The sequence below is a fragment of the Pholcus phalangioides genome, unplaced genomic scaffold, assembly GCF_987345545.1.
Source record: "Pholcus phalangioides strain wild (caught in Gottingen) unplaced genomic scaffold, Ppha-v1.0 ptg000010l_1, whole genome shotgun sequence".
NCBI lineage: Eukaryota > Metazoa > Arthropoda > Arachnida > Araneae > Pholcidae > Pholcus > Pholcus phalangioides.
This window is the reverse complement of record NW_028301603.1, coordinates 20,072,768-20,091,354: the sequence shown is the minus strand read 5'-3', so window position 1 is coordinate 20,091,354 and position 18,587 is coordinate 20,072,768. Positions and strand designations below refer to the sequence as shown.

The window sequence follows — 18,587 nt, the reverse complement described above, 5'->3', positions numbered from 1 at the left end:
GACCGGATAAGTGATTTTTTGGAGAACCGATCATTCGCGGAAAAAAATTGTCCCAGTGTCATGGGAGCAATATGAAACAAAGAACCAGTGATATTAAACACAAAACTGTACATATTTTGTATCACATGTCTTACAAATAACGCAGAGAACTGACTAGCCTAGTTTGACCAGCGCCGTCTTAACGCATGGGCCCAGGGGCCTCACAAAAATGAGATCCGGTTGAAATTTTCTAAAATTACCCAGGTAGGGCCTCAGAAAAACCACTTGGCCGGGGCCCATGATGCTCTTAAGACGGCCCTGAGTTTGACTAGTTCAAAATAGCAATTAAAGTAGGCCTACACATTAGGAAAAGAAGTCCAAAATTTTATTTTGCTTCACAGCTGAGACTCTTGTTTTTGCGGCTAAATCTTGCAAACGTTGTAAAGACAGCAATTGGACAGCATCGCATTCTTCTTGTTCTAGCCACTTCATAGCCGTCTCAAGGCAGTAAAAAGCTTCCTCACTACTACTGAACCACACATGCACCTCGTCCATATTCCTCTGTGGAACTTCTAACGAACTGGTACATGTTGGAATGTGTGTGTATGTGTAGTGAACCTGACGTGAACATAGGCGTATGCAGAATTTTCTCAAGGGGGAAGGGGTTTCAATTTTTTTTTTCTTCTCAAGTGGGGACGTTTTTTCAGTATAAATCTCGGCTTGAGGGGGTTAGAACCCGCTCAAGTGTTCTGGAACTGTGTCACGCATCACTCAAGTGATCCGTAATTATGCCGCGGATAACTTGAATAATCTGGGAATGGGCTGCGGGTAACTTTAATGATGTAGAACTGCATTGGGTGCCACTAAAGTGCTCTAAAACTGTGCCACATGTCACTCAAGGGAGCTCTGAATGTACCACGGATCGCTTATTAGGTGTTCTGGAACTGTGTCACGGGTCAGTTAAAAGATCTGTGAATGTGCCACGGGCCTACTTGAGTGATCTGAAAATGTGCAACAGGTCACTTAAGCGATCTGTAAATGTACCGCAAACTTCATTTTTACAAAATTAGGTTGGGGGGGGGGGGACAGACCACTTCGGATAATCCCCAGGGCCACATTTGATCTGCGGGCCAAGGGTCTATCATATATGTCTTAGAGGGTAGGTCGCAATGAATTTCTTAAAAAGAAATTTTGAGTTCTTCAAATAGCATTCGAATTAACAGAAATTGATTATAATAACAAAGGTACTTTCTTCCGAAATTTTAATGTTTTTTAAAAATATTTTTTGCATTAAAAGAATAAATTTTTTTTCGGGGAGGGGCCACGACCCCCCCCCCCCTCCCCACTTTTCCGCGTACGTCTATGATCCCACCAATATGCGTTAGGATTCAGAGGGCAGAGATGATGAAATTTTGCTGACAAGGGGGGGGGGGGGTCAGAGTTTCGCTGACTTTTGCTGACAAGGGAGGGGGGGGGGGTCAAAAATGCCTAAAAACGTAAAACTTGAATGGCCCCTATGGCTAAGGGTGCCCCTGCATAGTCAAAGCCATCTTAAGAGCATCACTGGGCCCCCGGGCCAATTGGTTTTTCTGAGGCCCTACCTCTTGGAAATTATAGAAAATTTCAACTGGATCTCATTTTTTGTGAGGTCCCTCATCTCCTGAAGCCCCCCGGGTCGTGCCCGGGTGGGCCCATGCGTTAAGACGGCACTGTGCATAGTATAAGCTCAATGCGCCGAACCTTTTTCAAACCAGTCCAAGATTGGCGGGAAAACGCCAAATTCTGAAAGACTTCTATGACTCCCGAGAAGTTTGGCATTTGCCCAACATATAAATGATAGTGATGATGATTGTTCAAGTGTGAACTATGTTTTAAAAAATACCGCATATATATTTCCTTCATTAATTGAATAAATCATTTTTCGTGCATAAAATTCAGATTATCATTTGATCATCTACGCTTTTTTTTTTATCTGGAATAATTTGAATTTAACCTCTTCTTCAGTTTTACTCAAGGTCAAATGGTTTCTATTTCTTTTTTATCCTTGAATTAAAGATGAAATATAGGATTAGTTACAGATAATTTCACTCATGATGGATTATGTCAGTTTTTTTTTTTAAAGCTTCGATTATTTTTCTTCTTTTGATTATAAAAAAAGAAAGAAGAAAGAACGATACCAGTTGGATATTTTTTAACGGTCAATGACGTCACCATCCCGCATCCGGGAGATGATCCGTCAGTGAAGGAGGAGGAGGAGGAGGAGATCCTCTTTATCATCCTTCACATGAATACGTGATCCTACAGGAAAGTACGTGTTTGTTACTTTTTTTCTACTATATGGCGTCTTTCATGGAGTTTTTTCGCAATCGCAAGGTAGAGCCATTGAATTCTATTTGTTTATAATGTTTGTTAAGAAATATGCATGTTGCAACATGGAAGATTGCATGATATGTGAATCTAGACTCGAATTTTTGAATTAAGTTGGATGCTTATATGATCTTAAACTTTAAAAATGGATTTCTATGTTTTGATTATTTATAGTTACACTGGGCCTGATTTCCGCATTTCCACCCAGGGTCACAAACTTATTCGCTATGTAATCAAAATCTCTGGTCTCAGTCAAAGCCCCCCCCCCCCCCCCCATCAAGTCAGAGCCCAACCCTGTGCACAGAAATTGATCTAAATGTCACATGGAGTATAACAATTTATAGTCATTAATGGACTTTACACCATAGTTGACATGGGTTGTCAAAAAATCATTTTGAACTTGCTCGATCAATGTTCGGGCAATTGAGTAACTTTATTAGAGAGATGAATTTGGCGGTCTGGATTGGATAGCACCTGTTCCGGCATTTCCACTCAGTCCCATAGTTTTAGTGGCTCAAAATTGATATGACGCATTTCTTAATCGAAGACTGGAATTAAAAAGATTGTAAGTGACATCTTTTCAAAATTATTTTTTTCCCCACGAAAAAGAATAAGTCCTAATGCAGTGAAAGAAAGCCGAAAGTTCCCTGGCAATTGGTTAGTTTGTTATATCTCTTACTAGATATCGCTTTACCAATACATCAGTTCTCCCTTTACGTAGATTTTTCTTGGAATTTACATTTCGGCACTTACGACCGTTTAAAAAAAAATACAAAAACAACAACAGAACAACATTCTTTAACTAAATAAGGGACCAAGGCCGTCTACTGATCAGACTCCGACGGGGTAGAATAAATAGAAAACACTATTATGGTGATTTTTACTACTACTGCTTAACCATACATGCACCTCGTACACATTCCTCTATCAAATTTCTAATAAATTGGTACATGCCGGAATGTGTATGTACACGTTGTGTGAACCTCACGTAAAGTTTGTTTCTGTATGATGTGTGCTTGTTATGTGTATTGCTGCCATCTGACATAAATTTTTACTGCAGAACATTTCCATTCAGCAGGGGTCTCGTTGCAGAACAATGCAAAACATTCTGCCTTGCGGCTCTCTCTGATTTCTGGGTTAAAAAGAATCACAGATATGAGTGATTTTTTGAACTTTTAAAGACATTTTAATAGTCCTGGGGTTTAAAAAGACTTAGAAACACTTTCAATGGTTCAGCGAATGAACAGAACGAGCGCTATCCGTAGCTAGAGATCGATACATAATTTAGATTTGACTTAGCCCGGATATTGAATACCAACCAGATATTCGTCCTGTCTCTAGTTGACAGACACTTTTTTGAAAAATGTCATTCAATTGAAATGAGATTCAATTCGAGGTATTTTACTTATATGTTAATTGACAAATTTTTATATCCCATGGATGTCCCTTATCGAGAGGTTCATCTTTATGCAGAAAAAAAAAATTCCAGATAAATATGTTGGGTTAATCAAATGAAATTCATTCCAGTGGATTTATTTCCCTAGTAGCCGAATGGCAAGATGTTCATCTACTATAGTGATGGCTGCCATCACAGTCCCTGGGGAAGAATATAGATATTTTCCCTAACAAGAGTAGATGATGGATGGTGCCTTCATTTCCAACCCAACTCATTAATGACAGTAAATTGCAATATGGCGATATAGCCATAGTTGGTGTTTGGTGAAGTAGTGGATTCATCTAGTAGGGTTCCCAGCAACCTAGAAAGTCATATAAATATACTAATATTTGATGAAAGTCAGGGAAAACGTTCTGTGAAGGAAAAACAACTTGAAAGACACAAATTCTCAAAATTTGAAGGTTAAGATTTTGAATTATTTTTCCCTTCAAGAGTTTTGGTTAGGGAATTTAGTGAAAGAATGTGAAAAGAAATGTAATGGGCAGAGGTCTAACCACAGTTTTATTTAAAAAAATGGCTCCTTGAGTCAAAAAGGCTGCGCATTGCTGGTCTAATTCATAAACCCAGCAGGGCATGGCTGAAATAGCCTCGTGATCATGAAAAATTTGGACCATGCTTTCTGAAAAAAGGTATAGAAATTGGGAGTCTGATAATTTTCGAGATCGGCGGGAGTCCCAGAACATCACTTTGGCTGAGGCTGATGGTGGTGTTAAGAGATTCCTGATTCAATGGTGTAGTGGAAATGAACAAAGCAATCTATAAATGATATTCAAGTTTTTGCCTCTCCTGAAGTGTAATTAATAACCATTTTGTGTCGCTAAGTAATGAGTATTTATGAGAACATAATTGTCACTACAATCAAAACCATGTATTTAATATGGAATTAGTATTTTTCTGTGCTTGTAAATTGTGTTTTTCATATTTTTGCTAACTCACATGTGTATAAATTAATCAGGGATGTGAAATTAATTTCAGACTTTTCGGCCGAAAAAGAAGTTTGAACCTGGCTCGCTTCGTTACTCACTACACAAACAAGCAGAAGCATCATTGTGTTCGGGGATAAATTTACGAGAGGCTGTGAAAGTTCCGAGAGGAGAATCATTTGATGACTGGCTTGCGGTGCATGGTTAGAAGAGATGTTCTTTTGAATTCGCTTTTGGATTAAAGTCAAATGTGTTTAGTTATTATTTATGTATTACCGTCAACTGGGACAACTTTGCACTTTTTCCCCCTCAAACTGTTTTGTTAACTGATAATGTACAAAAATGCTTCAACACCATCGTTTACACCATAAGTTTTGATCTCTAGTTTTGCTAAATGACATGACAACTTAAGTAAAGATTTATAAGTTAGAAAATTTGAAAAAAAACCGCTTTTAAATTTACCCTGAAAACTAGGCAACTCTGTCAACTGTGTTAAAATCAGTGGAAATCAGGAAAAAAAGAAAAGATTTTTTTAAAATATGAAAACACTTTATATATTAGCATAGGCTATTTATTGTAAAGAAAGGTACACGCAGAAGTAGTCAAAATATTAAAATCAGATGGTTTAAAATTCACAAAGTTCAAAAAAAAAATTTTACATTTTCATCACAAAAGGTAAATTTGCCATGGCTTTCATTCTAACGAGAATCAGTTATGTATACAACATCTTGTACTAAAGCTTCATTCGGAACTTTGGGAAATAAAAAATTCCCATCCAAGCTCCTCGGTAGGCTCTGTATCTTCTTCGGGTTCTGATTCAGATGTGACATGTGAAGAAAATGCACAATTAGATTCATCACTGCTGTGATGGTAATTTTTCTGGTTCTTCCTTTTACGAGCTCCCCACCCCCAATCTGATTCATCGTAGAGGTACTCCACTGCTCACCACTTCAGAGACTGCAAGTTGCAGCATAGTATCATCATGATTTCAATACCTACAGCCCTCCAACTTGGTCTTAATGTATCTTGGCATGTGAACAATTATAAAACAAACGCAAAAAATGCACGATTTGAATAAAAGTATGCAAGAATTTGAGAAAATTATGAAATTCTGGATTAGTAAAGTTGCCCTATTTTTACCGAGCTTCCTGGTACAACATTGCCAAGTTATATTATTAAACCTGTATACAACATAAAATTTACATCTAAAAGTGATTCTGGAAGAGGATTATATGCTGTATTAAGCAAAACAAGCAGTTTTTACTTAATGTTTAAATGAATGGGCAGGTGCGAGACACTGTTGTATAGACTACCAAAAACTCATATTCTACAAGTGGAAAACATAAACAGTGATAAAGGCCTGTAAATAACTGATGAGGTTAAAAACATGTGAAAAGACTTTCATTCAATATCTTCTCTGTGCAATGAAAACACTGGCACCTCTATCTCTACTGGTTGATTCAGGAAATATGCAGGGCACCAAACATCATCTATTTCAAAAACTGGTAAAACTGCCCCATGTGGTGAAGTTGTCCCGGTTGACAGTACATAAAAATTAAAGGTACTGGTGAGTTGTTGACAATATTGCCAATGGAAAGAACCAGCCAAGCTTTATGTAGGAGCATTTTCATTGTTTGAAAAACAGCTGCTAAATCAAAAGCTCAAATAGAAATGCCAGGTTACCATCAAAGTGCTCTATAGCACACCAATTTTAAAAAGTTTTGCTAATGGCCATCCAGCTAACTGACTAGTACTTAATTAAATCACAAGTGAACATGAATCATGCATAGGAACACGCTTTTTCAAAGATATAATCGGGAAAAAAAAAACCAAAAAAAAACTGAAGTTATAGTCCTTCAAGCATGAGGCGCTTGGCTATGTTATGCCATGTTGGCTGATTCTATTCTTTTCAAGAAGCCAAATGTAAAAGTTCTGTAGCTGATGACCAATGCTTGATGCAAAATCGCTTTACCTAAAAGAAAAGAATGGAATCTTCCAAAGCGATGCAGACAAGTCTCATCTCATGCTTGGAAAGACTATAACAGATTTCTTAGATGGTTTTTACAGGTACGGAACGTCAGCAATGATTAGTAGTGTGCCATTAAAGTAACTCTGTCGAGGGCAATGAAGTAATCCTAAGGTTTTCCGATCAGACATTATGTTTCAATTATGACTAATTGTCATATTGTCCATAAGGACAGTGATTTGTTATTTTTTTGACTATGCACAGAGAAAACAAAAGGTAAATGAGTTCTGCATATGGTTAGCAGATTTTCTTTGTCAATGCTCTTGGCTAACCAACTGTGTTTCATTGAGAAGAACGTACAGCCTATTATATTGTCAGTCGGTGTCTATTATGACAATCAAAACTAAATTGATAAAGCAAAAGCTATTTTTACATTTCCTTTTTAGTTGGCATCTATGTGAGAGTTAAAATCAGATAAAATCAAATCTCCTGCACAGTGTTGAGATTTATTGTGATGTAAATAGCTTTTTATTTCCGCATTTGTTTAGGCAATAATTAGTTTAATTATTTGGATGGTTAATCTTTTTTATTGTCTAGTCATGCATGTATTTATATAGAAAAATTCAATGAGAATGTTTCTTTTCAGTGGTAGATTTTTTCAATCGCATCAATCTTATTTATGGAACAGTCACAGATTTCTGTACGGAAGAGTCCTGCCCAACTATGTCTGGTGGTCCAAAGTATGTAAAATACTGTATATGTTTATTATTTTCTTTTGTCTTATCAAATTTTATGAATGAAAGTGCTGTTAGTATTTGATAGAAGTCCAAATTACTGTTCCTAACAGCTTCTGAAAAGTCTTGGCTGCTCCTAACCACACATGCATCTCGTAAGATATTGAGTAGGGGTGACTCTTAGGATTTGTGACCTGTGTGGGGCACCACCCTAAAAGAGGCCACCAAATCCAAGTTGACAGGGAGGGGGGGGGGGTGGAAAAAAAGCTTTGATGACAAAAAAAATGTGGTTGGGGATGTCAAAATAGGTTCTGCACAAGGTAGAGAGTTTTTCTAGAACTGCGCTTGAGATATCATAATAATATATAAATGTTATTGTATCATTGAAATAAGGGGAAAAAGAATTTCGCTAACAAACTATGAAATGCAGAACTGTGTGATAAATTTTCCAGACTTCTTTTAAAGAGCATGTAAAGGCAGAAACACACTACACTGACAACACATGATTATCACATCATGTCAGAGACATTATGAATTCTGATTCATAGGAATTCTATGTCACATAATTTTCACGAATCAGAATTCACAACATTTCTGGCATGACTTGAAATCACATCACATTAGTGTAGTGTGTTTTGGCCTTGAGTGTAGTCATTAAAATATTACTGGCTTTTATCATATGTCATGTCAGAAGCTTTCTTTATAGAATAGTACTTGAATTTATTTTGCAAGGTATGAGTATCGATGGGCAGATGGTGCAGAATACAAGAAGCCGACGCCACTTCCAGCTTGTAAATATATAACTCTATTAATGGAATGGGTTGAGCTTCAAATTAACGATGAAGACATTTTTCCTGTGAGAGTTGGTAAGATGTTCTATTTTTTTTATAAGACATTATAATTATTTCTGTGTATTATAGGCCAGGATTATACTATAAAAACTTGATAAAAGATCTTTTTATAAAACTTGAAAAATGCAACCAATAAGCTTATTGGTTGGGTTTTTTTTCAAGTTTTGCGGAAGATGTTTTATCAAACTTTGATAGTGTAATCCCAGCTTTTTAAACTTTCATTACTATTTATGCACACAATTCTAGCTCATCTTTATCATGTTCATTAATACAGAGTAGGTTTAGTCATCTTTCTGATAGGTAGTACCCTGGTGGATGCCCAAAGAAAAAATCCGTTCTAGAACTCACTTTTTCATAAATCAATGCTAGTGATAATTTCCTGGATCTCCCAGCTCTTTTATATCTTCCAAATTTCAACAATTGACCTAGCAAAATAAAAATCCCTACTTTTGGAAAAAAAAATATTCCTAAAGAATTTATCCAGAAAAAGACCATTGGGGGAAAAACCTGTCACAAGCATAAATTGTTGCCATTGTGTCAAATCACAATCTCCTTCATTCTCATTTTTCAAAATTTGAATCTATGTGATAGTATATACAAAGGAACTTCTTCTTAACCATGTACATGCCCTTTGTACACATTCCTCTGTGGCATTTCAAATGAATCGGTACATTGTCGGAACATGTTGTGTGAGTGTATACATATGCATGGCCCTAATGCTATTTTTCTTTCCAACTTTCCTCTGTTTTTTGGAATTCGAATATCGCAGTGAACACTGCACTTAGAAACATGGAATTTTTTTATTGCCATCAGGAAAGACAGGACAACAACTTCGTAACCGAGTTCTTGAGCACAGAATGTCCATATAAAAATTTAACATTTTATTTTAATAACTATACAACCCCTTGCGACATGAATGGCACATCTGAGTACTAAACGTTATTTGGATACTTTTTCTAATTAAAAGTATGTCTCTAGGATCAACGATTTGGTTCGCCAGTAAAATGCCATGTGTGATACCTACAGACAGGGTGCATAGAAAAGTCCTCTTGCCACAAATTACTGGTGAACCAGAATATCCAAATAATGTCTAGGTCTCAGATACACCATTCTTATTGTAAGGGGTTGTATTGAAATTTAAAAAACTAACTTTTTGTACAATCACCCTGTCCTAAAAAATCCACATTTCCAAGTTCAACATTCACCACAATATTTAAATTCAAGAATCAGAGAAAATTTAGGAAAGAACAGCATAAACTAAACAAACACACGCAAGCTCATTATACTGTTCTTTTCCAACTTTTCTTCCTTTTTGAGTTGAAATATCGCGGTGAATATTGCACTCTGAAACGTGAAATTTCTTTTTTGGCCTCAAAAGAGACAGGGCAAAAACTTTCTGATTGGGTTTTTAGGACAGGGTATCCATATAAAAAGTTGATTTTCTTTATTTTACTTAACTATACAATCCCATGAAATATGATTGACATATCCTAAGTCTACAAGTTATTTGGGTACTTTTCCTAATTCAAAATATGCCTCCTAGGATCAGAGAGTTAGCTAGTAATTTGCGGAAAGAGGACTTTCAATGTTGTACCACAATTTTTATAAACCGAACACATTTTTTTGTGAACTATTCCTCTGGTCCCCAACAGTGTGCCATTTCTGTAGACGTCTTTTCCATTTGCAAACTTGATTTTACTAAATAATTGTTCAAGTGTACCCAAGTTCGTAAAAACTAACGTCGACTGTACTTCGATTCATTCAATAAATAATTTCCATGAATATTTTTAAACCTATATTTTGATTTTTTTAATGTATGTCAATTTATTCTTTTCTTTTGCCAGAGATACCATTTCCCAAGTGCTTTCTACCAACCTGCAAAAAGATACTAACCCGGCTTTTCAGAGTATTCGTTCATGTTTATATACATCATTTCGAACGCCTTGTGACTATTGGAGCAGTAAGTGATTATGAACATTACTTGGAAGTGCTTTGCTTTCATTTTTTTCCCAAGATATTTTTCAAAATCTTCAAATCACCTTTTCCTTTAGTTGATGTTCCGAACGTCTCTATTGTGTGATGCTCGAAGAAAATAATTAATAAGCTGTGGTATAATGCAATAATTTGAAACATGCAAGAAATATTATATTTTTCTGTGTATTATACGTTGAAAAAATCAGACTTTCTTGATGCAGATTATATATACCACTACACAGTTATGTACACGTTTTCTTTTGAGAGGTTGATATAAAAATAAATATTTCGAAAATTAACTCATAAAAAATGATTTTTTAAAGATTCGTAGATGCGAGTAGAAAAGGTGATATTTCTTTTTTTAGAAAAAACATTGCCAAAAACTCCATCAAATTCCATTAAGATTTGGTTATTGATAAACGAAATTTTCACATACAAATTGCATGCTTCCTACTGGATATATGATGAAATCTTTTTCCCTCAAGGTAGTGAAATATGCATCTGGAGTATGTGGTATCACAGATTACATAGCTGCCAAGTCTCCCAAATTTTTCGGGAATCTCCCGAATTTTTACGAAAATCACAAAAATCCCTAATTGTCCCTAAAAATTCCCTACTTCATTAAAAAAATCCCAGCTTATAAAAACAATCCCTAAGGAATTTCTTGTGGGGCATGAAGCCTCTTTTTTTTCCCTTTCGAAATGATGTCACACGTCGTAAATGGGGAAATTCCCTTTTTAAGGAAGTTTTACAAACCCTCTGATGGTAACAAGAAAGTTGTTTGTCTTATCGTGCAGGGAAATGGCTTAGCAGCCTGGATAATAATTGAAGATTATGGTGATGCACATGTGGTCAAAATTTCTTTTGTTGAAGTTACGTACGTGCGATATAACAAAGCATGAATAATGATAAGCAAAAACATATTTAATAAATTTTAAAGATACTTATTCCGATGAATTTCCTTTCATCAAACGTTCCAGAAGAGGGCCGACTTTTCCTTTTTGTACAAGTTGTGTTACAGACATAAACATCGGTCATGGAAAGACTGCCATCATCAGTCGTGAAGTGAAAAAAAAACATCAAGCAAGTGTCACAAAAAGTCAGTGTTCTTCAAAAATTGACGGTGTTTTCCTTCATCTTCCGATGATTTTGGGGTCATTCGCGGAGAATGTTTGTTTACAGCGTTTCTGATTGAACACAATATTTATTTTTACATCATTGAAGTTTTGACCTCCAATTTCACTTGTTTTTTGCGTAGGAATTTTATTCCCAAGGGTTTAACTTCCATGCGTGTAAAATCCCTATTTTAATTTGACTTCAGTTTTTGAGTAGGGATTTTATTCCCTACGCTTCAACTTTTATGTTTGGAAAATCCCTATTTTATTTGGAAAAATCCCTATTGTATTTATTAGGGAGTGGTTTTAGCATAAAATACGGGTGTGCGTGAAAATCTCCCGAATTTTCATTTTCAAAAGTTGGCAGCTATGAGATTATATACAGGAGATTACAGTATTACAGGTCACCATTCCACTGCAACCACAGATAGAATTAAGTCCCAAGTATTTTCATATAACGACTAACTATCCTATATGTTTTTACTTTCATTGGTTTTTTATGTAACGAGGAGGGGGAGGGTGTTTTTTTAATGAGGCGTTGAATGCATATTAGTGCACAACTCCAGTGAAGGTTTATGTCATTAAAAAATAATTTTTTCTCCTTTAATTTTCAGGAAGCTCATGTCAACATGTGTTATAAACATTTCTATTACTTTGTGACAGAATTTGATTTAGTCAGTCCAAAAGAATTAGAACCATTGGTAAGCGATATGCTGTCTCTTATCTTTTTTTTTTTTTTTTTAAATCTGAAGATTTACATAAAGTTTTCTATTATTCATTTAACATTGAAATGAATTAAAAGAGCTTTAACCGTGATGCTTAGCAGTCTTTGCTGCCCTCTACATCAGTGGTTCTTTACCAAGGTGTACGTGATGTTTGTTCAGCCCCAGAGTCTCCTTAAATCAGACTCTGGTCTGTATATGAAATCTATACCAATATTCTCCAACCTTTTTCATAACTGTGAACTGATGAAAATATTTGTAAAATTTCGCCGACCAGTAGATGGAGGGAGAGGAATAGTTTGTGGACCAGCACAAAAATAGATACGTAGGAGAAATAATTTGTAGAATGATAAAAATAAACAAATAAATAGGGGGAAAAGTTTGGACCAGCAAAAAACCGCAAACTGTGTGTGTGTGTGTAGGCTCCATTAAATCTAAAATTGGGAGTGCAGGCAGTCTCCAGGTCAATAAGGTACTCTCCTAAAGTACCATAAGATGTTTAGAGGTGTCGTGAGTTTAATACCGGTTCATCCTTGTCAGAAACTAACGCATCTACCTTTTGGTGAGTATAAATAGGCTGTCGTTAAGAATCAGCAATAAATTGTAAGCCCTGTAACTCTCCTATGCAGAAAATGACTGGTACCAAAAAAAAAAAAGATCAAATTAAATCTAAAATTATGTAGCTTTCACATGAATCTGGCTAAATGTTTCGAGGAACAGCGAGAAATACTCAGGGACATGCACCAGTTCATGAACCAGCAGTTGAAGAACACTGCTTTAGACCACATAAATGCATTTCCTATTAAGGCGGAGTTTTCTCAGGTTATATGGTTGCTGGTCGATTGGCTGCTTTACAGACAGCCATACAACTCAAAAAATCTTATATCGCCTAATGAATGATGAAAACCTTAAAAGCAACATTTCCTATTGTCTATAAAAGTGACTACATTGTGGCAACTTGTAATTCAAACATGTATCAGCCTCATGAACTTTACAACTTTTTTTGCTAAAACTTGCAATTGTTCTTAACTAATGCATTGCATTTATCTTCAGGCTGAAATGTCCAAAAGAATATGCAAACTTCCACCGAAAGCAAAGCGATAGCAGTGAGAATGATTTAGCCATCCATCGCTTGATGCAGCACTGCACTGTCATCCAATCGAAAAGTGTTCAACGTAGCTGAGTAATTCAGATGATACACATTTTGTCGCTGTGCTTTCCATAGTAATAATATATATTAATATATACTAATACATATTAATAATAATATATACTTTACATTACGCTAATTCATAGCATAATATTTTGTACATGTGTGGTCATGATGAGGGGCATTGCGTGTCCATTTTGTAAAGGTGCTTCAGAAAGTGTCCTTGAGTGCATCTGATTTCTCAATGTTTCTTCAGAAAACACTTTTTTCCTCCTCGTAGAAGTACCGTAATACAAAGGCTGATTATTTGTTTCTAGTCATTTATGTCAGTTTTTAGAAAACAAAATATCGGTTTTAACAGCAACAATAACGATGTGCTGTGTCTGAAATCAATTTCCAAATAATTATTCAATAATTATTTTTCAAATTTTGTCATTTGAAGAATGGTAATTTCATTTGATTTTCTAAGGATGACGACAAAGGAACATTTGGCCAGTTTTATCTCATGCTCATTTATTAAACAAACATACAAATTTACAAAAGATCCTTGCCGCTTTTGATTCAACAATCCGTTCTTTAATGTATTTTGTTGAATAAGTTCAAGTTTGTATCAAACTGAAGTTGCTCAATCAGTTTAGAAATTTACTTTCAGATGGATTTTTACTTGTCACATCTTAATGCATGGTTTTTGACAATCATTTTGAATATAAATTGTGAGTTATATTCATAGATTTTTATAAGAGTGAATTCTTTCAGTGATTGAATATTGGGCTGTCCAAAGAGTTCTGAGCATATTTTTTTTTTGTTTTTATGAGTTACTGAGGATGGGGGAATATAATTTAGTACTACTCTTAGTATAGTAGTGCTTTGATTTGCAAGCGTAATTCATTCAGTAAATGTGCTTGTAATCCAAAACACTCAAAGTGAACTTCCCAATAAGAAATAATGAAAACACAAATGAGTCATTCCACAACCTTCTCCTTCATGCCAGCCATGATTATTTTAAAATATAAAGATTTAAAGTTTTTTTTCTAGAATAATATTAAAGAACAATGATTTCATTTTGAAACACCTGCTTGCATTAACACACAAAAAGAAGGGTGAGATAGTTTTTCATGGGCCTGTGTGTTATGAATGATGCATTCATAGTCTGTGTTGTCTTAAAAAATGAGCTCATAGGGCCAATTAGTGCAATCCATTTTGGGTGACCCAAGATTTTTCAGACCATGTTCACCAAATTTTCATGGACCTTCAGGAATGTTTAGAACTTCTGTAAGTTTTATGTGGTTTATTTTGAGCTTTCTTTGTGTCTTTTTGCGATGCTGTCACATTTTGAGATCAGAGATTTTTTCTCCAATAGGGTTGTTAGTAAATGGAATAGCTTACCCCTGTGGGGTTATAAATTCTAACACAATTGACGCATTTAAAAAGAAATACAAGTAACATGTTGGGGGTAAATCGAGAAGCTATCCATACTTAGAATAAGACAACCATAAGTATTTTTTATGGGCATTGTATGATATTTTATCATGTGTATATAGTTTTAGCTTTTACAATTGCATTTTTAATTGGGTTGCTGTATGTTAGAAATGTGACATCCATATTGTTTATGGGTCTTTTCTCAGCCACCTCGTTGGGCATTTTGCCTGTTGTGGTGTATTTGTATGTTCCAACATTCATCTCTAGGCTGAGATTCTGGGGTTTAGAACTTTGCGGAACCTCAAACTGTTGATGCTCAGGTAAAGCATGATCTCCATCAACTTCATAAATATTTTATAAGTTTCAGTAGCACTCCCATCCCTTTTTTTTTAGAAACAAGTGCCTAAAAAAAGCTATGTTCAATCATTTCTATTGAACCTGTGGTAAAAAAATTCTAAAAATATGTTAAAAGTAGATTTTCAACTTGCCCGTGTTGCAGTAAAATTCATTTGAATAAGATAAAAGGCACATCAGCAGCTGGAATATGCCTTCACGGAAAATGTTCAGAACTTTCGGGACAACCTTAGTACAACACTATTCGCTTTTATTTCATTGTGAGTTTATTGTTCACTACAGTATATATACACAACATTCGTCAGGAAACGCATCCTGGATGTCACAAAAATAACATATTTGATTCATCAACTAATAGTCTTTGGTCTTGTCACACAGGGTATAAATGCAGAGACCTCTCACATTTCTGGAGGTCTCAAGAGAGCAAGTAAAAGCTTCTTGGATGCTTAAGATTATATGCTCACAGATTTTTTGAATAGGTCTAATATCTTAAGAGAAATTGCCATCAAGCTTTTGGAAAAGACAACAAACGATTCCACATCTCTGTTTCTATCATTGTGAAATAAAAGTTCAGGGTTTTAATATGGCCCTCAAAATATTGGCAGAGTAATAGATAATAGAGGGAGTGACCTCGACAGGATTGAGGTCTATTAGTTGACAGAGTTGAATATATTATTTTTCATGACAATCATCCTGGACTTCTTTTGAAAACTATTATTAGGAGAGACTGAAGCTAGTTGGCACAAAGAGCAAGTTGACATACAGTTTCTCTTTTTTAATTCAGTGAAAGCACTAGTATCTATCGCTACTGTCAAACCACCTGTGAGGGTGTTGCATCACCTATTGTAGTTTCAGTGCAATGGGAGCTTACAAGTTGCCAGAAAAAGTACTGTTTTTTCCCCATTCAAATTTTTTTTCTATTCTGTGAAGTTCACGAATACGTATAGAAAATTTCCACAATGAGTAGAGAGTGTTCAATAACATTTTATATTCATATGCTGAATACATGTTATGAAACTTATGTGGAACAGTCAGGCAGCCCTCTTTTGTAAAGAGTCATGGTGGGGCATGTTGGTATAGAATATGTGTCATGTGCCAACTTACTGATTTGGTACAACCCCAGCAAAATTGTGCGAAAATGACAACTACCAGCTCTTTGTTCATATGGAGCTGTTAATGATGACTTTCTTATTCTTTTTGGTTTTTGTAACTTTTCTTCTTACATTAGTTTTATTCTTAAAAATATTGAGTACTTAACATGCACATAATTTTTTTTCTACATTTTTGTATTGAAATAAAAGTTTTGTAGTTGATAACTTACGTTTATTCCTGAGATCCTATTAATCAGCATGCTATGCGAACTTACCTCAGAGGTTGTGCCAACTTGCCCCACATCTGAGGTATGTTGGTATAGTTTTTAACAGTTTTTTTAAAAAACAGATTTGACAAAACGAGCTTACAATTTTAAGTGATATTTTCGTCATTAATTTGTAGCCAAGGAGTACCTCTATCCACAGCATCGTCACATTTGCTGTAAATATTAGAGGGGAAAAAAAAGTAGAAAAATTTAAAAAAGTAGAAACTATGCCAACTAACCCCAGTGTTTCCTACTTATGTTCAGGATGATGTCATTTGATGTATCGTGAAGGAATTTCAAGTTTTTATAATGCCAGTGAAGAATTAATGTTTATTGATTTTTTAGATTTATTCATGATGCTAGTCACTTATCTTTTGATTGCTTTTTATTGATGTAAAAACAACCAAAAAACGTATTCCTTCATAAAAGGTTGAGCGGGATTTGTGTAATAAACGTGAGGTTTGTTTTCTCCTCATTTTTAAATCAAGTCAAATAATTTATGTGATCGGGTCTGTTATGATTTGAATTTGGTAGAGCTGAGACTTATTATGGTGATCAAGTATTAGGTGAATTGATCGCCATAGATTTGAACTGAGAATCATTGTTTTCATAAAAGCAATCTACAGTTTTTTCCCCCACTCTGTCACTCTGCATGAGGATGCAAAAACATTTTGGTTTTAAATTTACCTCCAATCAAGCTTTCTCCTGTTTAACAGGTGACAAATTTTTGTATTCTATGGAAAAGTTAGTGTGAGAGTTACTCATGTAATTGAGGTAACTTTATACAGAACTTTAATCAGGGCAGTGGTTATTAAAGTGTGCGGTGTGTCTCCCAGATGCATTGCACCAAGCTGAGGATATTGGTGAATGCCAACATAATGATTAGATTAAATCAAACCATTTGCGCAATTGTCACGAGAGCTTTAGGTTGATAATATACTTGCCTAAAGTACCAAAGGATGTTTAGAGGTGTCGTAAGTTTGATACTAGTTCAACCTTGTCAGAAACGTTCCTGCCGCTCAGGTACAGCATAAATGGCGACATGACAACAGAAACAGATTTCTACCGCAGAAACAGATTTCAACATGACAACAGAAACAGATTTCTACCGCAGAAACAGATTTCAACATGACAACAGAAACAGATTTCATCAAAAGGTTAGCGCATCAACCCCCCGATGAATATAAAAAGGCTGCTGATGGGAATTGGTAATAACTTTTAGGTCCCGGTCTAATTAGCCTTTGTGTGCAGAAAATGACCAAATGACCACAGCAAAAATGATCAAATGACTATTTTAGAGGGCAAGGGAGTTGCTAGTAAATGATCACATGGGAAAGGGTTGTGACACACACTGTACATAAATGACAGTTAAGTAAGACAATGGTACATTTTACGACAGGGCAACAGTGACTGAAATCGGCAATGAGCAAAAGAGGCAAAGTCGTGTGCAGGCAAATTATAACATTCATTTTGGTGGACAATGGCTAGGTAGAGCTGTTGGTAAACAATTGCTAAATAAGGCCGGTGAAAAATGATGGCTGGGTTAGACCACTGGAAAACTATAGCTGGATGAGGCCACTTCTAACAATTACTAAGTAAGGCCAAGAGCTAAAATGATGGCGGGACCAGAGAGAGGTGTCTTCATAACTTCCGAATCTAAAATTCATACATTATTAAAAGATATACAGGAATGCTGAAAAATATCCATACATAATTAAGTGTAAATGAACAAAAAAAAAAAAAGACTAAAAATTTTGAACGGCAAAAAGTTGTGAATTAATTAAAAAAATAATTCCAAAACCAATTAAAATTAGGACCTAATGAAAGAAATTGTCCAAAAACTACTGAAAATTCAGAATTCATGAATTGAAAAATAATTTGATAGAAATAATTGTAGCACTCATGACAATTCAGAAAGGCAAGACATTCCACAAGGACGGGGCCCAGTGCGACAGAAGGCCACCGAGAATAATGGCTAGAGCAAAAGAGCCACAGGTAAATGATGACTGAGTAAATGCGTAAAAGTACCAAAAGTTTGAGAATCCCTGAATTAGGGATAAGCAATCCCAATAGAGCTGTTATATGAAAGGACTGTCAGCTTGAAATCGTCCCCTCTTTCAATACATCATTTATTCGAACCCTCCCACAGAGCTGAAAAATTGTTTCCCGTATTTTCTTCCAACATAAAATGGTTGTGTAGTATGAAATACAGACATTGAT

General features: G+C 35.4%; 1 protein-coding gene across 1 annotated transcript; it reads left to right on the top strand.

Annotated features, from left to right (window-relative positions):
- Positions 1-2,213: 2,213 nt before the first annotated feature.
- LOC149081078 (MOB kinase activator-like 3) lies at positions 2,214-18,119 on the top strand. The gene is made up of 7 exons (XM_089237856.1): positions 2,214-2,352; positions 4,778-4,928; positions 7,338-7,431; positions 8,158-8,291; positions 10,121-10,236; positions 11,980-12,066; positions 13,141-18,119. The coding sequence occupies exons 1-7, from the start codon at positions 2,317-2,319 to the stop codon at positions 13,189-13,191; spliced, it is 669 nt and encodes a 222-aa protein (XP_089093982.1). The 5' UTR covers positions 2,214-2,316; the 3' UTR covers positions 13,192-18,119.
- Positions 18,120-18,587: the final 468 nt, after the last annotated feature.